The sequence below is a fragment of the Globicephala melas genome, chromosome 9 (genome assembly GCF_963455315.2).
Source record: "Globicephala melas chromosome 9, mGloMel1.2, whole genome shotgun sequence".
Lineage (NCBI taxonomy): Eukaryota > Metazoa > Chordata > Mammalia > Artiodactyla > Delphinidae > Globicephala > Globicephala melas.
In genome coordinates this window covers 28,118,977-28,144,528 of record NC_083322.1, presented here as the reverse complement: position 1 = coordinate 28,144,528, position 25,552 = coordinate 28,118,977, and the positions used below count along the sequence as shown (strand labels likewise).

Here is a 25,552-nt window from a genome sequence, read left to right as displayed (position 1 = left end):
AGTAAGTTTATGAAATCTGAAACTTAGATTGAAAAGACTCTCAGATACACAAAAGAACTGAATTTAAAAGCAACTGGTGGGCTTCCCTGGTGGCTCAGTGGTTGAGAATCTGCCTGCCAATGCAGGGGACACGGGTTCGAGCCCTGGTCTGGGAGGATCCCACGTGCCGCGCAGCAACTAGGCCCGTGAGCCACAACTACTGAGCCTGCACGTCTGGAGCTTGTGCTCCGCAACAAGAGAGGCCGCGACAGTGAGAGGCCTGCGCACCGCGATGAAGAGTGGCCCCCGCTCACCGCAACTGGAGAAAGCTCTCGCACAGAAACGAAGACCCAACACAGCCAAAAATAATAAATTAATTAATTAATTTTTTTTAAAAAAGCAACTGGCTAACCAGAATACCCAAGATCCAAGTTTCTTTGGGACACTTAATGGGATTAGCAGTATTGATTCTTTTCCCTTTGTGATAAATTTCTAGCATTTCTATTGGAATATGGGCACATTAATTTAAGTTGAATGACCAGCTGGTAACAAGTTAATTCCTGGCAGTTAGTGGAAGCTCTAGATTTTAATACAACACAGATATGGGCATAAACTCAGTAATTAAAAACTCAGATTACGCATGGTTACAAATGGTCAAATAAAGGAACGAATGGGATTCGGGCGTTGGGAATCTAGTTCTGCGATACCAGCCGGAGCTCTCCTGCTTTCTCAGTTTCAGGAGGCCCAAGCTTAACTCCTGTCATGGGGTCACCACTCAGACAAGCGGCAGAGCCCAGAGCACAGTGCAGAGAGCAAGCGCATCTCTGCTCAGGGCTGAGGGAGCAATCAAGTGGTAGAAGTTGCAGCAGGAAACGGGCCCCGAGAGTCAGCCTCCGTGTGCTCTCCATCCTCCCCAAACAATGAAGTGTGGAAAGGGGGGCTTTGGGGCTAGGACTTAACTTCCTGCACATAAGTCACAGAATGGGTTCTTTGCTGGTCCAAACCCACGTTCAAACCTGACCATTTCAGAAGGCATTTCTTTTTTTTTTTTTTTTTTTTTGTGGTACGCGGGCCTCTCACTGTTGTGGCCTCTCCCGTTGCGGAGCACAGGCTCCGGACGCGCAGGCTCAGCGGCCATGGCTCACGGGCCCAGCCGCTCCGTGGCCTGTGGGATCTTCCCGGACTGGGGCACGAACCGGTGTACCCTGCATCGGCAGGCGGACTCTCAACCACTGCGCCACCAGGGAAGCCCTCAGAAGGCATTTCTGAAGAGCAGCAGACAATGTATAATTCCGGAGTCACTCACCCAGGTGAGCGGATTGGCATCAGGTCGAAGGGCAGGAAATGCATCTCTGTTTATAAGACCCAATTTTACAAATCCATTCAAGGCTTTGGCATATCCCTGTAACAAGAGTTATTAAGCAATATATAAAAATTTGTCTTCAAAGAAAAACATTTTTTAATTTCTTGAAAATAAGGACCTATTTTTGTAGTTCATTTAGAAAACAGGCTGAGAATAGCCATTTGTGCTGCTAGTATTGATGCAGTCACCCTCGGGTTCAAACCAAAATCAGCAGCGTCACAACAATTCCACTGGTTTACACAAGAGCCCTTGCAAAACGTGGGTCTTTACTTTTGTTTCTGGGTAACATGCGAGTGGTGTTTTCTGACAGCATAAGGGAAAGTTTCATCTTGTGTTACATGCTCAGGCCAGCAGAACTGTATTTAATAGAATAGTTGTTCTCTCTCTTATAATGGAAGAAGGAGCTTGTAAGAATATCTCCCAACGAAGATAATCCATCCTACTGATTAAGAGCCATTATCCTAACGTATACAAGGAGCAAGGGGGAAAGGCAGGCATCAGAGAGGTATTTCTAAAATGCCATCACGCTGATAGAAATTCCTCACATGTCCTTCATTCTCTACAGGACAGGCCGAGGTTCTTGGCACTGTTATGTAGAACCCATCCCAATAAACCCCTCCAGCCTGACTCACTAATCATCCTCTCCACCACTCACCATCCTCCAAACAAGCTGCTGTGCTCTTCCAGAGACCTGGGGCTCGGTGCACGCTGCTCCCATGCTTGGAACATGGTAACCCCTCTTTCTCATCTATGAAATGTTTACTTTTCTCTTAAGACCCAGCTCAGCACACATACTGAGCTCCCTAGGTGAGTGGGCACTCCCTTCTTCTCTGTATTCCTGTAGCATTTTGTACATACGCACTCAACACAAACTGTAATTAATTGTCTATTCAGCTGCTGAACGGCAGGCATAGAAAGTATGTGTATGTGTGTCCTTCAACCCCATGTCCTCACCCCATTATCCATCATTCCAATATGCTGAAAGAGAACAAATGACTGGATGAATAGATTCTGAATGAAGATGAAGTGAAGGAGGATCATAATGTGTGTTCTCCTGTGAGCAAGTTACACTGGGGGCCGGGAGGGAGGGGGGATTGGAAAGCCAAAATAAGGAGCTTTATAGCCACTGCAACTGAGAGACAGCAGGTGGGGGGAGGAGAAGAAGAAGACGAAGAGAAGAAGGGCAGGAAATTATTTCAGGAAGCAGTAAAATTATTAAGATATAAAATAGTTCCTGTTGCCACTGGATGTTTCACAGTTTAATGTGTGAATTCTCACACGTCTGAACGGCTGTATTATTCAAACTGTCCAAAGTTACTAATTAAAGAATTAAAATTCATTTGCTCTAACCCAATGTAAATATACTTCAAAGAGGAGAAGCAAAAAAGCAATACCCCGAGCCTGCTTCTAGGATCTGATGAATGCTGGGGGCCCCTTCTTCCAACATCTCAAATACTGAGACATTTCTCAGCTATTTCTTCATCTCAGAAATAATTTTATGGTGACCTCTAGAAATGAATTTATTATGTGTATTCATTTATCACTAAGTACTTAGCAAAGTGCTGCCATGTGTGAGACTTGTGCTAGGGGCTGAGGCCACAGAGACGAAAAATGCAGTCCCTACCCATGAAGACACTACAGTCCAGGAGAAGGGTCAGATAAGTCCAACAAATAAGGCCTGGCCCATAGTGAGCAAAACCACGACCACTGAGGACTACGACACACTGGGCTATCACAGGTGCTACGACAGGTAAACGCCAAGCTGTGGGCACACAAGGAGGGGAACTCACGTAGATGTCGGGGAAGGGAGTCAAGGAGAGGAATTAAGAAAGATCCTGTAAGGTGATACAAGCTGGGTCTGGAAGGACTCAGGTGACAGGCAGGTGCAGGAGAGAAGTCAAGGTCTCCCTGTCATACTTGGGTGACAGGGTCTCATCTCTAACGCTGGAAAGAATCTTCAGGTTACTGAAGGGTTGCTGACATTGCTCAGGACGTGAACTCTATGACATCTTCCATCCTCTGGGGTTCTGTGGGGATGGCTCTCATCCATGCACATCCTTGAGAGCTTTAGTTAATTCTTAAATCTCAAAATCCTCTATTTCTGGGTCTATATGTTTGGCAGGAGCCTAAATCTATTGGAAAATCCTAACTCCTGAAACCCCTGGGGAAAAGAAACAGAATCAAGAATCTGTCAGATCTGAGGACAGTATGGCTGCAATTCACACTAGAATTTCTGCTGTGCTTGAAGGCTTCTGAAGCATCCATGGTTCCTCGATCTCCTTAGGATGCTGTCACTGACAATTACTTTAATTCCTAGACAATGAGGACATCGCATTCATGAGAGCACAGGTACCGTGGAATCTCACAGGGCATCGAGATCTGAAATCAGGTCTCTAATTTTTAGAGATCTCTGTATTTTAGGTACGCTGGTTGTAGTGGGTTGAGTAGTGTATCCCTCATAACTCACGGCCACTCAGAACCTCAGAGTATGACCTTATGTGGCTCTTTGCAAATATAATTAGTTAAGGACCTCAGTATGAAGCGACCTATATTCGGGGTCCTAAATCCAGTGCCTGGTGTCCTGATAAGAAGAGGAGAGGACACAGTGATATAAACAAGAGAAGGTGGTATGAGGATGGAGACAAAGAGTTGGGACCAGTATGTCTACAAGTTAAAGAACATCAACAGTCGCCAGCAACCACCAGAAGTGAGGCGAGAGTGGCAAGGGACAGTTTCTCCCTCGACGCCTCCAGAAGGCTTGCCCTGCCCACACTTTGATTTCAGACTGTGACCTCCTGGATAGTGAGAGGATAAATTTCTGTCGTTTTAAGTTTGTAGTAATTTATTATAACCACCCTAGGAAACAATTACACTCATTGTCTCAATCTGGTCACACTTGTAACTACTCTTTAGTGATTACAAAACGTGTGCTGGAATCTCTGCAACGGCGGTGCTTCCTGGGTCCCGCGGCGGCTTCCCTGGTGAGTCAGGCGTGGCTGGCTGCTGGGCAAAAATCAGACCCGCCTCTGTCCCATCACCCACGACGGAAACCCTCCAAGAAAAAGTGGTCCCAGATGCGTGTGCCTGAGGATTCCGCACGAAAGAGGTGCCCAAAATGAAGACCCTGACGCGCCCGGGGCTGGAATATGTTTTGCGCTCACCAGCACGTTCACCAGCTTGCAGCTCGTGTACAGCGGCCTTGGCGGCCAGAAGGAGCAGCCCCCGCAGCAGCAGCCGGCAGCGGCGACCGGCAGCGCGCAGCGGCCCGCAGAGAGCAGCCCCCTGCCGCGCCCCGAGGCCCCCGCGCGACCGCGGTCACTGCAAGGATACCTTGGCGTGGCGGACCACAAGGAAGATCTCCAACACTTGGCTCAGCACTGGCTGGTTCACAATGACGATTGCCCTGGAGCTCTGCGACAGGACCAATGTTTATGGCATGGATCCCCAAGACTTCTGCAGGGCTCCCAACCACCCTTCAGTACCTTATCACTATTATGAACCTTTTGGACCTGATGAATGTGCAATGTACCTCTCCCGTGAGTGAGGACGGAAGGGTAGTCATCACCGCTTTATCACAGAGAAAGGAGCCTTTAAGGACTGCGCGCGAGGCTTCCCTGGTGGCGCAGTGGTTGAGAGTCCGCCTGCCGATGCAGGGGACATGGGTTCGTGCCCCGGTCTGGGAAGATCCCACATGCCGCGGAGCGGCTGGGCCCGTGAGCCATGGCCGCTGAGCCTGCGCGTCCGGAGCCTGTGCTCCGCAACGAGAAAGAACTCGGCACAGACATTAAATTTTCACTTTTCTCAACCAGACCGGAAACCAGAATCGCTTGCTAGAAGCCATCCTGAGAACAAACCTGTGTTCTGAGGAAAGTGTGTGGCCAGACTGAAATCCCAAGTACCCTCTGTATCAGACATCGGGCCCCTGAACTTCCTGAGTCACCAGACATGGAAGAGGAACAGAATTGGTCGCAGGGGTAGCTGCACTCCTCAAGAAGTGCCATGTACAGCTGCCTCTGAGGCCTGACTGCAAAGCAGTGCAGCTGGTTTACAAGGGGAAATTCCAGAACTAATACACCCTAATGAGTGCTGTCCCTTTCAAGAGGGGTGACCTTAGGACCTGAACACTCATTTCAATGATGCTGCCGTGGCTAAAAACATTTTGGATCTCTTTAAGTATTGCCTTTGAAACTGAGACACGAGCAACTCAACATTAGTTGTATTCCTTTGTAGAAATATCACGTTAAGAGTCATTTTTCTATCAGATTGTATCCTAACCTGAACCTTTGTCATCTGTTGGACTCTGTGTGGTTTGTAAAAAGCAGCCTTGAAAGTATGGACATGACTTCTGAAGAGTACATCTTAACTAAAACTAAAAATAGAATTACCATATGACCCAGCAATCCCACTCCTGGGCATATACCCAGAGAAAAGACATACGCACCCCAATGTTTATTGTAGCACTATTTACAATAGCCAGGTCATGGAAGCAACCTAAATGCCCATTGACAGACGAATGGATAAAGAAGATGTGGTACCTATATACAATGGAATATAACTCAGCCATAAAAAGGAACAAAATTGGGTCATTTGTAGAGATGTGGATGGACCTAGAGACTGTCATACAGAATGAAGTAAGTCAGAAAGAGAAAAACAAATATCGTGTATTAACGCATATATGTGGAATCTAGAAAAATGGTACAGATGAACCAGTTTGCAGGGCAGAAATAGAGACACAGATGTAGAGAACAAATGTATGGACACCAAAGGGGGAAAGCGGGGAGTTAGGGGGGATGAACTGAGAGATTGAGATTGACATGTATACACTAATATGTATAAAATAGATAACTAATAGGAACCTGCTGTATAAAAATAAATAAATAAAATTTTAAAAAAAAGAGTACATCTTTACTGACTTTCAAAAGCAACTGCCCAATATTTATTTATTGAGAGTTTTTTAGTGTGCTCTAGGTCAGTATTTTTATAGATTATGATTATGTGGTAATTTATCCTTCCTAGTTCTTTAATCCTGAATGATGGTTGGAAAAGGCCCGGAACAGGGAGAGACGAGTTGCCGTGTTCACAGTGCTCACTGTTAGCATGTGATGGTATTTGGCTTGGAGATGTTGTGTTGCGTTTTTTGAACCCTCAGGCTTCAAGAACAGCTATGACGTTTTCCAAAGTGCAGAAATGCTCCAAGTGACAAAATTGAAAACCAAAAACTTGTTCATTCAAACAAAAAAGATACCAACAAGAGAAACTTAAAGACAATTTGCTTTAGTAATAATTGATGTAGGTCACTTCTCTTAAGCCCTAGTTTCCTCTTCTGCAGAATGATATCACTGTACCAGAGGACCTCTTAAGTTTCATTCCAGATCTGAAATTCTCTCAACAAGCCTCTCGTTGACCCATGTAAGGACTTTGCACTTGGAATGATGGAGCTCCCACAGTAGCAGAAGCCTTATTTTAGGGGGTCTTTTATATCCCCCTACTACCTATCCCCCTCTTGTGGTTAAAAGCATACCTCCTCCCCAGACCCCATTGGCAGAAATCCATCCCCTGCTTCTCTGGTGCTTCTTGCACCAAAAAGAGTTGGCGGGGGAGAGAATTTTCATGCTTTTCCTCGGTGACAAGAATAAGGAACTGCACTTCTATGAGTTTCTGAGGAGAAGAGAATATAAGGAGATTCCCCATTATACTGCTCATTTATCCTATGAACTATTCAGATTCACTCACTGCAAATCTTACATTACGTTCACTGCCATTCCTTGGTGTTCAGGAGTATAAAGGACTCATTTTACTTAGAACCAAGATCAAACAGTATGACAGATTTTCATTTATGCAAGTAACATTGTTCAAAAATAGCCTTTAAAAAATATACCAATGTTTTCTTTACACATGGCTTAGGAGGCATTAATTCCTCTAATGCCAAATTTGAAGGCGTCAGCAAATATTATGTATGGGGACTGACGTTGTTTTACAAAACATGACCTGGTTTGTGATTAAAGAAGCTTTCTCACGTTAAAAAATAAAAAATAAAACCATTTTTAAAAATGTGTACTGGACATTCGTATTTATGGTCCTAGTAGCTACACTCCATTTTATGTAAAAACATTTCAGATTCACTTTGGGGAAAGTGACGCTGACTACATCGTCAGCACTGGGGACATAAAACAGGGGCCAAAGCTGATTGGCACCTTTTATTGCACTAACCTCAGGGGCTAATGAGACAAAAACTCGACTTCTGGCTGTGAAGAAGTACTTTTTCTTTCTCACTGGATTTGAACCTAAGAGGCTGCCACCATCTTGCCATCCCTGTGAAACAGGGGACGCAGCCAATGCTTGAAGGAAGAGCTGAGAGGTGAAGAGAAACTACTATGTGCCAGTGAGGTCATAACCCTCAAACCTCAGTACACCTGAAGCTGACCCTTCACCTGCCCCCCTTCTCCTGAGTCAAGAATTCCCTTTTTGCCCCAGCCACGCTGAGTTGTCTCCTGAAATGGTCAATCAAAAGAGCCCTGAGGGGAGAGCAGCTCAGGGCTCTGTGACCACCTAGAGCAGTGGGATAGCGAGGGTGGGAGGGAGACGCAAGAGGGAGGGGATATGGGGATATATGTATATGTATAACTGATTCACTTTGTTATAAAGCAGAAACTAACATGCCATTGTAAAGCAATTATACTCCAATAAAGATGTTTAAAAAAACCCAATTTTTAAGTAAAATATTTACATATAGAGTAAAAAAAAAGAAAGAAAGAAAAGAGCCCTGAGAAAAAAAGATGCCAATCTGGTTTGTTTGTTTTGTTTTCTGTACATTACAAAATGCTCACCATGAAAAGTCAACTACCATCTGTCCCCATACAACGATACTACATTATTATGGACTACATTTCATACCCGTGACACGTGCATTTCATACCCGACTCATTCATTTTGTAACTGGAAATCTGTACCTCTTAATGGCCCTCACCTATTTCCCCTTCCCTCTGGAAGCTACCTGTTTATTCTGTGTATCTAAGACTTTGTTTTTCTCTTTTTTAACATTTGTTCATTTATTTTGTTTTTAAATTCCACATATAAGTGAAATCATATGGTATTTGTCTTTCTCTGACTTATTTCATTTAGCATAACACCCTCCAGGTCCATCCATGTTGTTGCAAATGACAAGAGTTCATTCTTTTTTACAACTGAGTGATATTCCACTGCGTGTGTGTGTGTGTGTCTGTGTGTATGTATACACCACATCTTCTTTATCCATTTGTCTATTGATGGGCACTTAGCTTGCTTCCTTATCTTGGTTATTGTAAATAGTAAGCATAGGGGTGCCAGTCTGGTTTATCATCTTAATTATTTCAATTATGAAGAAAAATTAAGTGTTCACATCACTTATATCAAAACAGGCAACATGATCATCTCAGATAGAGCCACTTACCTTGTACCTCAGCGTCCCCCGTAATAAAGTGTGAGCAGACGGAATGCCATAAATCTCAGCATATTTGGTACTGTCTCTGTTAGGATAACTTTCCAAATTCAATCCAGGGAAATAATCCATAGGAGTAACCGAATCCAGAAAGGAGACACCCCCGACCACATTCACAACCTGAGGAACATTGAAAAGGCACACGTGGGGTTAAGAAAGTGCATTCCTCTTTGGATTCACCTGCATTCGTTTCATAAGGAAGAAATCCAGGTTTTACAAGAAAGCAATAGGGGATTTGAAAAAAAAAAATGTAATGAAACTACGCTAATCAACATCCCATATTCAAGCTGTTCTACTAATACCATAATTCACAAGGCCATTGTTCTCCCAAGCTTTAAAATCTGACTTAAAGCATTTCGTTTTTTTACTCAGATCTTGTTTCTGATTTTTCCTTGCCCCTGGATGAGATGGCACTGGATTATGTCTCAGTAGAGTTTTGTTTTGTTTTTAAATAAACAATACGCTATAAGCAACAGATACTCAAAGTGGCTTCTGTGCTCAAACAGCAATGGCCACGTTCTCACTCTGTTCTTTCTCTTCACTCCCATCCCCCTTCTCGAATGCTCGCTACATCAGGCACCAGTCTTGCACATCCATTCACACAGCTAGCATTTACGGACCACCTGCTACGTGTGTGCCAGGATCACACCTGGGAATAAGGACAGTGATGGATAAGATTCAACTCCTGCCTCCGTGCAATCCTTTGTTCATTGAACAAACCTTTACTTAATGTCTACCAAGACCCAGGAGCTGCACTAGAGCAACAATAAAGTGCTACAGCCTGGACTAGTCAACCAACATGTGTACGTTGGGAAATGGAGTGGGGGAGATGCCCTCTCACAAGGACAATGCAATGAACATACAGTGAAACTCAAAAAAAAAATACCACCTCCTGATCTTACTGCCTCTGAGGAGTTATGTCACCGATTCCCAAGCTCTTCTGATTTCTCAGTAATCCTCGTTCTTACATCTCTCCCCCCATCATACACAATCAAAATGCAGTGAAGCATTTTTTCCCGTTAATTTTGATTAAAGGGCTAAATTTTTTTTTCAGTTTGTGAGGTTGATGATCATCCTTGAGATCATGGAAAACATTCTGGAGTAATAAAATCAGGGCTGAGAATCCTGGTGGAACTAGACTTTTTGTCCTGCTTGCACCACTGGAAACAATCTCTGACCACATCTAAAAGCTGCACGAGAAAACACTGCACAAGGGAGCTGGTGACGTACCTTCTGGCGGAGTCTGAGCAATTTGCTCAAAGGAGTCTTCAGCTAAACTTAATGGTTCACAGGGTTTATTTGTAGGGAGGTTCTGCGTATGTCTTGGTATGAAAGGGAAAATGGAAAGGTATGTATATGTATAGCTGAAGCCCCAGAAGGAAACGGGCAGTGCTGACCACAGAGTCATGCCTGGAGGGGCCTCCGCAGTCAAAGGCTCACTTTGAAGAGCACCAAGGACCATCAAAAATCCCAAGAGTGAGGGGCTTCCCTGGTGGCGCAGTGGTTGGCGGTCCGCCTGCCGATGCAGGGGACACGGGTTCGTGCCCCTGTCTGGGAGGATCCCACATGCCGTGGAGCGGCTGGGCCCATAAGCCATGGCCGCTGAGCCTGCGCGTCCAGAGCCTGTGCTCCGCAACGGGAGAGGCCACAGTGGTGAGAGGCCCGCGTACAGCAAAAAACAAAACAAAACAAAACAAAAAAATCCCAAGAGTGGGAATCAGAAGAAAGTGAGGAATGCTTTTCATTTAAGTTTCTTGTCAAACTCTTCTGAACTTCACAGTAAACATTTCCTGAAGAGCAATTTCTGTACTTTTTCTTTAAAACAAATTTCTTCCATCAGGATTCTAAATTTTTTTTAAAAGTCTAATAAAGAGGCAAATGTTGACTTTTAGGGTCTTCCCCCCTATCTCTCTTCTACAACCTATGGCAATTCTAAAGTTTGGTTTACTTGTTTGCAGGTTAGGGATTTTTAAAGAAAAATTCAATAAAGACCGCTATATTCCAGCACTGTACTAATCAGAAATAAATCAGCTGGTTCCTAAGTCTATCACGAGGTCCTTGTAAAGAAAACAGGGAAAATATAAGCTGAATGGTAACGATCCGTTTAGAGACTGACGGCTGCTAAAGGAACCTGACCCCAAAATCACTGGGTCATTTGATATCAATTCAGAGTCGTATTTCTAATGTCCTATCATGGGATTCATTAATAAGCCCCCCCCCTACATGACAGATAAGAAAGAGAGGCATATTTATCCATTTGCCAGAGAATATGCATTTTTTTTCTGACTCAACAATGATTCCATCCAAGACCCACTCCCAGCAGAAACAGTGGCTCAGTACTCGCTGCTGGTGCAGACTGCTCTAAGTGTGACTCTTCCCCACACATGCGTCCACACCCACACGTCCCCCAACCGCTGAGAACCACTTACAATAAGCTGGATTACTAAACCAACAAGACATTTAACACAGGCAATATACGGACAAGCATTTATGAGGGCCCACTGTGTGCCAGGTGCCTTATATACATTACCTTTAATCCACGCAATAACCCACTTTTCAGAGGTGAAAACTAAAGCTGATAGAGTCACCCCGGGGCAGATTTAAACCCATGTCTATTTGACTCCAGTGTCCGTGTTCTTTCTACTATATGATACCGTCCCCTTAATTGTGCTCATCTGTGGATCAGTAGTTTGAAAAGGATGTGAATTGACTAGGTACAGCATTCCTGATCATGCCACCAGTGATGCTCCTGAAAATTGAGTTAAGAATGGCTGCAGGTGGGCTTCCCTGGTGGCGCAGTGGTTAAGAATCCGCCTGCCAATGCAGGGGACACTGGTTCGAGTCCTGGTCCGGGAAGATCCCACATACCGCGGAGCAACTAAGCCCGTGTACCACAACTACTGAGCCTGCGCTCTACAGCCCGCAAACCACAACTACTGAAGCCCGTGAGCCACAACTACTGAAGCCTGCGCACCTAGAGCCCATGCTCCGCAACAAGAGAAGTCACTGCAATGAGATGCCTGTGCACTGCAACGAAGAGTAGCCCCCGCTTGCCGCAACTAGAGAAAGCCCATGTGCAGCAACAAAGACCCAGCATAGCCAAAAATAATAAATAAAATAAATAAATTTAAAAAAAAAAGAATGGCTGCAGGCAATAGAGAGCAGCAGCTACAGAGGGAAGGCTGGGTGCTACAGTCAAGGGAGGGGAAGGCAATAGGAAGAGAGCCAGAAAACCTATCTCAAATCTGTGTTTGCAGAGCGAGCACGATCCTTACTTAGTGTATTTGTTTAGCTTGGGAGTGGCTTGGGATAGGAGGCTGAAGGAGATGATGGCGAAGGTCTGCCATGTCACCCCCAGGTGTCACCAATGTCCCACCACCCATGGAGGGAACAGAACTCAGAGAAGACACAGTCACTGTCTCCAAACATGTGGAAGGAAATCAGATGCATTAGAAACAGGATTAGAAGTTAGAAGTTAGCAGTAGAACCAGAGGTAAATCTTGTCCTACATCCTTGCAGTTATTTCCAATGAGATACATCCTAATTCCTAGGCTACTGCCTGAGTTGCTGGAAAAGTTTAAGGTTTCAACTTAAAAGCAGAAGCCAGGGGCTTCTCTGGTGGCGCAGTGGTTGAGAGTCCGCCTGCCGATGCAGGGGACATGGGTTCGTGCCCTGGTCTGGGAAGATCCCACAGGCCACAGAGCGGCTGGGCCCGTGAGCCATGGCCGCTGAGCCTGTGCGTCCGGAGCCTGTGCTCCGCAACGGGAGAGGCCACAACAGTGAGAGGCCCGCGTACCGCAAAAAATAAATAAATAAATAAATAAAAGCAGAAGCCAGAGAAGTCACCTGGCTCCCCCATGATGATTCTGTGCATTACATAAGGCCTGCTCCATGGTGGAGGGTGATGGTGACAGAGGCAATGGAGGAACAAGAGAGGTTTTGAGATGTTTAACAATGGGTGAGAAGACAGATAGACACACTTGAATTACTGAGTGAATAATACAGCATCCGGAAAAAGTGTTAGACACAGACAACCAAAGTGTGGGAGTTCAGACAAAAGAATAGTGAACAGGGGCTGGAGTGGTCAGGAAGAGCTGCGTCCACAAGAGGAGACCTTGAAAAAAGTATGATTTTAGCAAAGAGAAGAAAAGCATCGTGTTTTCTCTGGGTGTCCTCCACAGTGTCAGGGAGATGCAAAAAGCACTCCTCTTTTACAAAAGGAGTTCAGGATAAAAGGGAAAAACTTCAAATTCAACAAATACAACTTTTGCTGCCTGAAAATAACCTCTTGCTTTTCCTGAGCTCCTACCACCATTAATTTCTTTATGCAGCTGATGTTTGCTAGGGGCTTAGGACACGCCCAGAGATCTGCTGTGTGGCAGACTGTAATCTATATGACCCCACTGAGCCCTACCGCAAGAACCCTGCAAGGCTGGTGTGATTATGCTTACCTTCAGGCAAGGAGCTCAAAGCTCAGAGAGATGAAATGATTGCTCTAGTGCCACCCAGCCAGCCACGGCAGAGCTAGAGGACCAAGTCAGACACACTGGTATCAGGTTCCATGCTCTTTCTGTTGCACATTGCATTCCACTGACCTCCTTGTTATCATCTTTATCTCTTTTTTTTTGTGGTACACGGGCCTCTCACTGTTGTGGCCTCTCCCGTTGCGGAGCACAGGCTCCAGACATGCAGGCACAGCAGCCATGGCTCACGGGCCCAGCCGCTCCGTGGCATGTGGGATCTTCCCAGACCGGGACATGAACCCGCATCCCCTGCATCGGCAGGTGGACTCTCAACCACTGCGCCACCAGGGAAGCCCTCTTTATCTTTTATATGGCCTCCTGAGAATAAGCATTTTACCCAGCTGAAGCAAGAATTCTTCCTGCATTCACATGTGAGTTTATACCAAACATAGGCCAGTCTCTGTTCCATGATTGCAGAAGGTAGAAGGGGCAGTTGAAGAGGAGATCGGCAGTGGCATAGAAAAGGGCGTGTGTCTGGTAGAACGTGAGACTGAGACCCAAACCTTCATGATTCTTAGAATTGGAGAACTAGATTGCCTGGCCTTTGGTGACACTGAGGGATGTCAGCACTTGGACCACAACTCAAGGGTTCTGTTTCATATCCTGAACCATGTGAATGTGTCTTTCCAGAATCAAGGTCAAGTGTCTTGCTTGTCCAGTAGTGTTTTCAGTGCAGCTGTGGTCCTCTGGTCACTAAGTCAGTCCATCTCAAATTCAGCTGCACATTAGAACCATTTGGGAAGTTTTTAAAGATCCCCAAGCCCAAGCAAGTCAGAACCTCTGGGGATGAGGCCCAGACAGCAGGATTTTTTTAAGCGCCTTGGTGACTCCAGTGTTCGGCCACGGCTGTGAGCCGCGCTCACAGGTACAGAAGTCGATGGCTGACAATGACATTCACCTTAAGAGATTCTTTCAATTTACTCCGGTTTTTACACGAAATACACTTAGATCACAGATACACTGAGAACTTATAATACTGCTGCCAGAATAATCTTTGTTAAGACCCACATCCGATCAAGTAATTCATCGCTCCCTGCAGAGCTGGGACTACGGTGAGGTGAGTGAGGTGCTTAGGGCACAAAATATAAAGAGGAAGCCTTGGTCTAGTTATGTTTGTTCCTAAATGTGAGTCTTTCCTTACAGTCAAGAGCATAAACTACGAAAGCAGACAGATGTGATTTGGACACTGCTGAGCACAGTCATGAGTGGCAGTGTCTCTGCCAGGCTGGCGCCTTCTTATCCCTCAAGGCTGAGCACATCTTCTCTTCCCTGTTAATTTTCCTCTCCCTGACCTCCTCACCAAGGTCAAGTCAAAAGTCAATTGAACCTTGGGGTAAGAGAGGAATAAAGACACAGACCTACTAGAGAACGGACTTGAGGATATGGGGAGGGGGCAGGGTGAGCTGTGACAAAGCGAGACAGAGGCATGGACATATATACACTTATGTACTTATATACACATATATACACATGGACATATATTACGTTTGGACATATATACACCAAACGTAAGGTAGATAGCTAGTGGGAAGCAGCCGCATAGCACAGGGAGATCAGCTTGGTGCTTTGTGACCGCCTGGAGGGGTGGGATAGGGAGGGTGGGAGGGAGGGAGACGCAAGAGGGAAGAGATATGGGAACATATGTATATGTATAATTGATTCACTTTGTTATAAAGCAGAAACCAACACACCATTGTAAAGCAATTATACTCCAATAAAGATGTTAAAAAAAAAAAAGTCAATTGGTCTCTCATCTGCATCGCTGTGGCACTTTAGCATACTTTGGAACTCTCATTGAATTATACCTATTTATTCTACTGTCTGCCTTTCCTGCCGTGAAGAGATCTGGTAAAAGAGGGGGAAAAAAGGCTTTAGAGTTAGTTAGATCTGGGTTTGAATCCCAGCTGCATGACTGTGAACATTCTCTTTGCGCCACAGTTTCCTTATAGTAAAATGATGAAAACAGTACTAAACTCAGAGCGCTCTTAACGTTCTGCCACACAGCAGCTGGGAAGAAATCTTAGTTTCCTTCCTTGACCCATCACACCCTCCATTCCGAGAGCTACCCCCATTCTAGTTGTGAGTTCTCTGAGATCAGAAACTTCATTCAGCATGACAACCTTTAGTGCCTTGGCCCAAGTCTAGCACATAGTAGGGATTCAGTAAATGTTTGTCAGGCTGAAATGAACTGCAAGATGACCAGTAGTTATGCACGCAGAGAAGTTAAGAAGTGAGTGTTTCAACGGCAGAAACAACTTGCAAGAGGGCAAAGAGGAAAGAATGAGCCTGGGCTTTGCTGGGAACCGTGAGGAGACCACACGGAATGGAACAGTAAACACACACTGGGAAACAGTGCAGGAGGAGAATGGAGAGCAAGCAGCACAGCCAGCGTTAAAGGGCGTTGGTATTGGGGAGAAAGTGTTTGGCCTTTCTTAGGCAGTTACTGCAGGTTTGTATCTCTAAAGCTTTGATGATGAGCCTTCACCTTTCCATTGAGCAGGTAGGTGGCGGGCTGCATTATGTTCATCAAAACTCCCACTGGACTCCAGCTAAATTTGTATCTCAAGGGATTGTCTGAATGTTCAGGGGCTGGAAGGCCACCGCAGTAGGAAACATAAGATTCAATCTGTAAGATAAAGAATCAATAAATTAGGGAAATTAACAATTAGTTACGGAGAATAATCTATCCAAATCTATCCGAGTAATTAATTGAGTACAGTGACACAAATAAGGTAAACTTGTTACAGTTTCTCCTTTCTTAAAGTTACAAAGGCTTTCAAAAATACATCCTTAAAGCCAAACACCATTTGGTGTTTGTCAGTTATATTTAGATTAAGTCAGTTATATTTATATATATATATGTGTGTGTGTGTATATATATATATATATATATATATTTTTTAATCATCTAGAGATTGTGGCTAACATTTTGCTCCATTAAAAATCCAACCATTAGTTCAATTCTGCTTGGTCAGTGCCTCCTGACTTTTAATTCAAATTATATACTTCATTATAATTTGATTATATATGTATAATTATTAGTATTAATTAATATGTAATTAATATAAATATTATTAATTGATATGATATATAATTTAATTAATTTGATTCTATATTTGATTATATATATTACATATGTGTGTGTATATATATTATATAAAATATATATAACCTGTTTTAGGTTATATATATATTATGTTAGGTTAGGTTTAATCTGAGTCATCACATTTTCATGTCCAATAGTTCTTTCTTATGTGTAAAAGATACTTTATATACCAACAGGTTGATAATATTACAAAGAATTTTTCCCACTTTTAAAAGTCAAACCTTATTATAGAATCTCCAAAGCAGTCTAAAATCTTTTATCAAACTAAAATATATATTATAGTAGCATCTATTTCTCTAAAAATCTATTGTTAAAGCTTGGACTTTTTTTTACCATACAAATATTTCTGCAGTTTCAAAATTTTACTTGAAATTTCTAGTCAAAGTATGAGTTAGAATATAGCAGTTTCTTCTCAAAATAGACTAAAGACCCTAAATGTAACACCAGAAACCATGAAACTCCTAAAGGAAAACATAGGCAGAACACTCTGACACAAATTGCAGCAATGTTTTTTTGGATCTGTCTCCCAAAGCAAAGGAAATAAAAGCAAAAATAAACAAACGGGACCTAATTAAACTTAAAAGCTTTTGCACAGCAAAGGAAACTATCCACAAAGCAAAAAGACAATCTACTGAAAGGGAGAAAATATTTGCAAATGATATGACTGATAAGGGGTTAATATTCAAAATATAAGGGCTTCCCTGGTGGCGCATTGGTTGAGAGTCCGCCTGCCGATGCAGGGGACACGGGTTCGTGCCCCGGTCCGGGAGGATCCCACATGCCGCGGAGCGGCTGGGCCCGTGAGCCATGGCCGCTGAGCCTGCACGTCCGGAGCCTGTGCTCCGCAACGGGAGAGGCCACAATAGTGAGAAGCCCACGTACCGCAAAAAAAAAAAAAAATATATATATATATATATATATATATATATATAAAAAAATACATATAAATAGCCATATAACTTAACATCAAAAAAACAAACAACCTGAGTAAAGAATGGGCAGAAGACCTGAATAGACATTTTTCCAAAGAAGAAATGCAGATGGCCAACAGGCACATGAAAAGATGCTCAACATTGTTAATCATCAGGGGAATGCAAACCAAAACCACAGTGAGATATCACCTCACACCTGTCAGAGTGGCTGTCATCAATAAGAACACAAATAACAAATGTTGGTGAGGATGTGGAGAAAATGGAACCTTCATACACTGTTGGTGGGAATGTAAATTGGTGCAGCCACTGTGAAAAACAGCACGGAGGTTTCTCAAAAAACTAAAAATAGAACTACCACATGACCCAGCAATCCCACTCCTGGGTATATATCTGAAAAAAACAAAAACACTAATTCAAAAAGATACATGCACCACAATGTTCATAGCAGCATTATTTACAATTGCCAAGATATGGAAGCAACCTAAGTGTCCATTAACAGATGAATGGATAAAGAAGATGTGGTACATATATACAATGGAATACTATTCAGCCATAAAAAAGAATGAAATTTTTCCATTTGCAACAACATGGATGGACTTGTAGGGTACTATGCTAAGTGAAATAAGCAGACAGAGAAAGGCAAATACTGTATGATATCACTTATATGTGGGATCTAAAAAATACAACAAACTAGTAAATACAGTAAAAAAGAAGCAGATTCACAGATACAGAGAACAAACTGGTGATTACCAATGAGGAGAGGGAAGGGAGGAGGGGTAGAGGATTAAGAAGTACAAACTATTAGGCATAAAATAAGCTACAAGGAATATATCCAACACAGGGAATATAGCCAACATTTAAAAATAATTATAAATGGAGTATAACCTTTAAAAAAAGAATACAATAGTTTCTTTAATCAGAACTATAGAAAGAGTATTTATGTACACAAAAATTGGGACCTCTTAATATTTTCCTAAATGGACCTTTGGGTGTCAGTTGGGCTCACCGTGGCTCCCACTTCTTTGGCCTTATCTATCGTTTCCATTGCCAACATATGATCAAGACCAGGGTCCAATCCCAATTCGCCAATGACTGTGATGCCAGCATCTTCCACACTGAAAGAGGTGGAAAGAGAAGGAAGGAAAATTTGGATAGAAAATAAGAACAATTCCATGGAGCTACTTTGTTGAAAACCTACAGAAACTTACCTCTTTTCTAATTCTTTTAGCACCGGGGTGATGTAGCTTGCAGTGATCATGTTAACCTTGCTTGCGATGCATGCCTTGGCCACAAGAGGATGCAATACATAAGGCAACAAGCTTAAAAACAGGAGAAACTAATCAGAAACTTTCTTTGCCAACCGTCCCTCCAATGCACCTTGAACTGCAGTAAAGTGAAGATATCACACTGATTATTCTCTCAGAGATGATCAATGACTCCTTGAAGACTACAGAATAAATTCATCCTGTTATCATATTTAAAACTCTCCACAATATGACCTTCACTTAACCTTTCTATTTTTCCTCCTTGCATCTCCTTCATAAACCATATATGGGGACCAAAGAAGCTATTGTAATTCTCCACTCACAGTCTTTACTTTTCCATTTGTGAATTTAAAGAAGATGTTGGGGGTAGGAGTTTAGTAATTTATTTATTTATATTTGCTGTGCTGGGTCTTCGTTTCTGTGCAAGGGCTTTCTCTAGTTGTGGCAAGCAGGGGCCACTCCTCATCGCGGTGCGCGGGCCTCTGACTATCGCGGCCTCCCTTGTTGCGGAGCACAGGCTCCAGACGCGCAGGCTCAGCAGTTGTGGCTCACGGGCCTAGTTGCTCCGCGGCATGTGGGATCTTCCCGGACCGGGGCACGAACCCGTGTCCCCTGCATCGGCAGGCGGACTCTCAACCACTATGCCACCAGGGAAGCCCTTTTTGGCTTTTTTAATCAAAAATAATTATTACTAAATGTGGTACCCCTTTAAAAGCCAATGAATGAAATACTTGCAAAACTCTTAGTTGGAAAAGTATTAATAGAAAATGTTCAGTGGCATCATCTTAAAGGTTAGTGGGGATTTTTTGTCGCATTCTCCACGTTGAAAATCTGTCTGATAAAAATTTTATCCAGATCTAATATTTTTAAATTTGGGCATTATCAGCACTAACCTAATAATATGCTGAGAACTAGAACGATAGAACTTCCATTGATGGTGCCTATTTTAGACAAAGGGATTAGAGTTCATAATTCATTGTGTATGTAATATAGCAACTACTCAAGAGGACATAATTAACCCAAATAGTTGGAAATGCCACTTGTGAAAACATACACAAAATAAATACACATCTAATTTTCAAAGTAATTTATCAAACTCAATTCCTACTTTGCATTAAATCGTTAAAAACCAGAACTGCAAAATAAAACCATGAGAATTTGACATATTATAAAATTTTTGTGAAACATATTCTTCACTCATTTTACTTTGATAGTCCCTAACATTGTGTTTACATCAAAACATTCTTTCTCCAACTTAAAAAATGAAAAGCTATGTAAGAAACACTACAGGAATGTTTAACATCATTTCCACTATTCACCACAGAAATTCAACCAACTGAGAAAAATGAAATATAAAACAGATTTTGCTCATGCTAAATCTTATTGAAGGTCACCAAGTCGTGGAATTCTAAATTTTACACCTGTTAATAGATTATTATCGTGTCCATTATCTTGTCATATTTTGCTTCTGATTTTGTTCAAAATGTGTTTTGTTATGTTCTTTTCTTTTTTTAATCAAAAAACAATGTTATGTTTAGGTACCTATGTGTGGCAAAACAAATTCTCTTTGTTTTATTCAGTAGGCTAGAATATTACATTTTGAAGGACTTACTTTCATAATTATAACCTGACAGACAAGGTCTATTGGTTATTGATAAACTTTTGCTAAAAAATAATTAATTCACATTAAATTTTTATAAATTGAATAATGTTTTTAAGTGTCCAAAGTGAGCCTGTATTAAGAGATAATGCAAAAGTTCCCACTTAGAATTACCTTTCTTTGCGTCTGTTTTCCAACACCCACCCCCTTTTTTTAAGGAGGAAATCACAGAACTTGCACAGAACTTGCAGAACTTCCTCCAAAGATACCATTTGAATCTGATCTAACTATGAAAGTGATCTAATTATGAAAAAGCAGGTTAACTTTCTTCCTTCCATCTTGGAAAAATTATATTCTAAGAATAAACGGCTTATTCTTATCGCTTTGGTATATTCAAAGTGAAGTATCTAGCCTTCATTTTGTAGCCCTGTATCTAGAGTTAGATCTGCAGTTGTATTAGATAGTAATGAATGATATATTTCAAGATATGTTCCTCTGCTAAGGCTAAAAATGGTCATAGGGCTAGAGAATCTACTCACTTTCATTTAAGCTTTATAAGTCCAAAGGAAAAAATAGCCACCAAAATACGTCGTTAGTGCCTCATGACCAGCATTTCCACTTCTAGGTGAATCCAACAGAAGTGTGTGTATACGGTAACCAAAAGACAAACACTACATTGTTCATGGCAGCACTATTCATAATAGCCAAATTCTGGAAACAACCTAAACACTCATCAGCAGTCAAATGGATAATAATAGTATATTCACGTAATGGAATATTACACAGTAAAGAGAATAAACTACAGTTACAGACAACAACGCAAATGACAATCACAATGCTGAAGAAAGAAGGCAGCCACAAATGAGGACATACTGAAAGATTCCGACTGTACAAATTGAAAACCGGCAGAAACGAATCTCTATGTTAGAAGCCAGGACAGTGCTTACCCTTGAAGGATGGGGCTGGTAATAAAAGGGGGCACAAGGAGCACTTCTTGGATACTATTATATTCTGTTTCTGATGTGGATGATGGTTGCACCATGTGTTCACTTTGTGAAAATTCTTTGAACTACAAACTTATGATTTGTGCACTTTCCTGGAGGCACATGTGAGTGTAAAAGTTTACTGAGAGAAGAGAAGAGGAGAGAAGGGGGAAGGGAGGACAGGGGAGAGGAGGGGAGAAGAGAAGAGTAGAGAGGAGAGAAAATAAGGAAAGAGAAGTAACAGCAACGACAACAAAATATACGGCAATCATTTCTTACTATTTACTAACCTGATGACAAGATCCTGCGTTGCCACCAAGGAGTTCAACTTCACTTCTTGTTTACCGACGTACAGGCTAACAGGATTAATATTATATTTCTTGCCTAACTGTTCGATTTGATTCTCCATGTCAGAGCCTATTCAAGAATCAAAACATCCAATCTTTAGATCTCCTTCCACTAGTCAGAGAGTAAAACACATTTTAACATCTTCAAAAATAATTTTTCAAAGTTTAGAAGCAAGATAGTCATCTAACATTCACAGAGTAGCCATGTTTTGAAATCAATTTTACTTCCTCTTCTTTAAAAATTGGGGCTTATTTACCTACTGTTATTTCTATATTGTCGTCCCTCGACAGGTATTCCAACACCGGCTCAGATACGTAACCAGATCCAAGAACCAAGACCTTTTTCTTGGTGCTCGCTGAGAGTGACTGAACACGTTCCCTATAAATAAAAGGGGGGGGGAGGGAATTTGAACAAAGAAACATTTCAAGTAACAAAATGTTGCTGTCCCCAAAGCAGACTAAAACTTAGACTGTGAAGCAATTATTTTTTTCCCACACCTCTTATAGTAAGAACCTCAACAGGAGTTCCCAATACCAACATTTTTCATTATTTTAGATCTTGTATGATGAACAACAGACCCTGAGATCTTTGAGGTGTATGAGTTCCCTATACCACTAGTGAGGTGCAGATGCTGGCCCAGCACCTGGCTACTCACAACTGAGTAACTTGGTGTCACACTCTATCCTTCCGGGGGACATGATTCAAAATCATGCTGGGGGCCTTACATCGAACCTTATTTACTCCTCGCAACAATCCGAGAAGACAACGATCTGAGGAGGAGATTATTATCATATTAGACACTGTCTTGTGATTTATCTTCAGGGTCACTTGAAAACAGTTAAAACCATAATTTTGAAATCACAAACGCCATGGGTTAAACGTAGAAACCTACATGAGTCACTAGGCAGAACTCTAATTCTTGAATTTTTCTGTTGTTGGAATTTGTGCCTTCCTGACAGCTAACTCTTTGTCTTTCCTGCAAACTCTGACCTCCAAGACAGTGACTGAGTCTTAGCTGTCTTTATAAACTCACTATTGCTCACTGTGTTTTGCCTTAAAGATGGAAGATACCCATTAAATGTCTTTTGAATCAGAGTCCCAGCTAACCATGGAATGGCTTGGTGACAGGGACTTAAGCAGAAGGCTCTGTTGCTGGAATCTTTTAGGACAGGATGTCTCTCAAACCTTAACCTTTATTTAACTTCACTTCATTTCATTAATTATAAGTGAATAAAAATAAATTTAAATGTAAAATGTTCCTGCCCCCTCTTCACCCCCAGAACTCATATTACTGATGAGGGGACGACTCCTTTAACTTCCACCCCCATCCCATTTCACCTCCCAGAAAGAAACACTATTACAGATCCTCTCTAACAGCACTTTCTGTAGTTTGTGTAATTGAAACACATTATTTTGATGTCCAAAAAATAAAATGTTCAAAATACATATTTAAGAACTCGCTCCTAGATTTTAATACTCTCCACCCCATCAGCAACCCCAAAACGCTCCAGGTTAATAATCATTGTGCTAAGGAACGAAGAGAACAAAAGAACAAGGCAGGGATTCAAGATAACTCCAATTTCCTTCCAAAATGCAATCTTCATTTTCAGTCTCTTGGCACAAGGTTCTACCTGGGAAGGAGGGCAGGAAGTCCTAGCAGTTGGGGCCAGCAGACCTGCCGCTACGTGAAATATAGCGTGTAAAGAGCGACTGGTCATGGTAGACACGTCATTGGATTAGTAATGTAAGAAAGAGATCATCTGATGATGACAATTCAAAGATACACAGAACTATGAAAAACAAATACGTGCAGTTTCCCCTACGAGACACTCTCCTATGGAGTTACAGAACTAGTTGCTTTTTCAAAAAACAAATTATACACTCTTGTATCATGCCAGAATATTTCACTGACACACACAAAATTACTGTAAGCTAACAAACACATTTGGAAAAGGCGTAACAGTAGTACTTGATCTGGTCATATCTCTTATTTACTTCTTACAGGTGGAAAAACTGAGCAAGAAGACCAGGCAGTTTGTTTGTTTGTTTTTAATTTTCCCACTCTGGCTTCTCCTGAGAATTCAGTGCATGGGTTATTTTTTTTTAATGTGAATAGACCAGTGGAGCAGATATAAACATGGATCAAGTGCAATCAGTTGGAGACAAGAACATTCCAAAGAAATGTCAATGTTTCCAAACTTTTAGTAGTAAAACCAATTATAGAAACCAGGGCCTTAGCTAAGTATCTTCCTAAGAGAACTGTTCTCTCCAGTAGATTTGCCACATTACTTCCTGACACTTTCCTCCTAGTAAGAATCCCCAGGGGAAACTGACCTCTCATGATTTTCTTTCTTCACTACTTTTCTTAAGTTCTAACCAAAAGCTCACTTTTCCGAGTATTATCCGAAACAAAAGAGAGTCCAAATCCTCAACCAAAAGTCAGCCTGAAAGCACCACAGAAAGCGTTAGCAAGCTCATTTTCCTCTGAGAGAATAGCTGAGACATTACAACATGCAAAATGCTGGAGAAGGAACAAGGACAGAGCTTTTGGAGTTTTGCTTACTTACACCCAAGTCTACATGGATAACAGAAAGCCAGAACGATGCTACACTACTGTTGAAGGGAAAATAATTCACGATGGTTCCAGGCAGTCACTTCGTTTGAATTTCCTATTATGTACAGACATTTTTTAAAATTACATATTGCATAATCCTAGCATCACGAACTCACATGGAAGCATTAAAAAAAAGGACTCATGAGATCCATGATAAGAATAAATGTATTAAACAAGAGGATGTGAATGATGCTTACCTGCTCTCCCGGAGTTTCTGGATATATTTATACTTATTAGACAATGTGCCGTTGGATGTAATCACTGCCTGAATATATACGATACAAGACATTTCTTTAGTCACCACATTTAGTCCCACAAACATGGGCTCATGACTAATAGAGAAAAGAGAGAGTAACAGAGAAAGACAGGGAGAGAAAAAGGAAAGGGGAGAATGGGGAGCAAGGATAGTGGTGGAAAAAGACATTCATGAAAAGAAATTCTTTTCATAACTTACATCTCGCACCACAGGAGAAAAATTCTGACTCTCAAGAGGCTGTGTCGCGTCTGATAATATCTGAAAAGGAAATGAGATTGGAAAGAGAGAAATGACATTGCAAAGAAGGCTTCTTGCTATTTTATCCATATGAAAATATTAGTCAAAGGAAAGAAAATAGTTTAGAAAACAGTTTTTTGAAAATCACTGAATTGTATAGATAATTGGTAAAAGAAGTTTTCTATAAGCAATGAATTCTGCCCCCCTAAAACATTATTTTAGTACAATTATTTCAGTACAATTTCCAACTCTAAAACCAAAATTTAATCATGTTCGCTTACTGGAAGCACAAAATAACTTATGCTTCCCCACCAGTTAAATGTGTCATGTTGAGCGTGCTGGTAAATACCATCACACGCTTTATAACCATAGTCCTCCCTCTGAGGAACTCTACCCCTTCCCAAAAGGTTCAGGCTGGGGCTTCCCTGGTGGCGCAGTTGTTGAGAGTCCGCCTGCCGATGCAGGGGACGCGGGTTCGTGCCCCGGTCCAGGAAGATCCCATATGCCGCGGAGCGGCTGGGCCCGTGAGCCATGGCCGCTGAGCCTGCGCGTCCGGAGCCTGTGCTCCACAACGGGAGAGGCCACAACAGTGAGAGGCCCGCGTACCGCAAAAAAAAAAAAAAAAAAAGAGTTCAGGCTGTTCTATTAGAAGTAGAGAATGGGTCTTGCAGACAAAAGAGCCACCAACCCTACAATAGAGAGTCTCCCTCGGGTCAATATTAGTTCTGTTTATAGGCACATCAGCATTTCCAAAGTGTCAAGGAAAATGCCTTGACCTAGTAAACTCAAAAAGTCATTCACACTCTTCCCATTATCTTGCAAGAATGAGTCAGATGGCCAACAACAAAGGCCACACCTCTCATATTAAC

The 25,552-nt window shown here is 42.2% G+C and overlaps 1 protein-coding gene and 1 pseudogene across 3 annotated transcripts in view; one reads left to right on the top strand and one right to left on the bottom strand.

The window, feature by feature from the left end:
- Positions 1-25,552, bottom strand: part of AASS (aminoadipate-semialdehyde synthase) — a 68,036-nt gene that overhangs the window by 4,543 nt on the left and 37,941 nt on the right. For 2 of the 3 annotated variants that reach the window (XM_030857660.2, XM_060305376.2), the window contains 9 exons: positions 24,645-24,704; positions 24,388-24,455; positions 21,833-21,954; positions 21,519-21,645; positions 18,589-18,699; positions 18,387-18,495; positions 15,828-15,968; positions 8,772-8,939; positions 1,286-1,381 (listed from right to left, as the gene is read on the bottom strand). In XM_030857660.2, coding sequence (XP_030713520.1) covers positions 1,286-1,381; positions 8,772-8,939; positions 15,828-15,968; positions 18,387-18,495; positions 18,589-18,699; positions 21,519-21,645; positions 21,833-21,954; positions 24,388-24,455; positions 24,645-24,704 — 1,002 coding nt within the window. The remainder of the gene's footprint in view (positions 1-1,285; positions 1,382-8,771; positions 8,940-15,827; positions 15,969-18,386; positions 18,496-18,588; positions 18,700-21,518; positions 21,646-21,832; positions 21,955-24,387; positions 24,456-24,644; positions 24,705-25,552) is intronic. The other variant, XM_060305375.1, reaches the window with a different exon arrangement.
- On the top strand, positions 4,458-4,840 carry LOC132597873 (alpha-N-acetylgalactosaminide alpha-2,6-sialyltransferase 5-like; annotated as a pseudogene).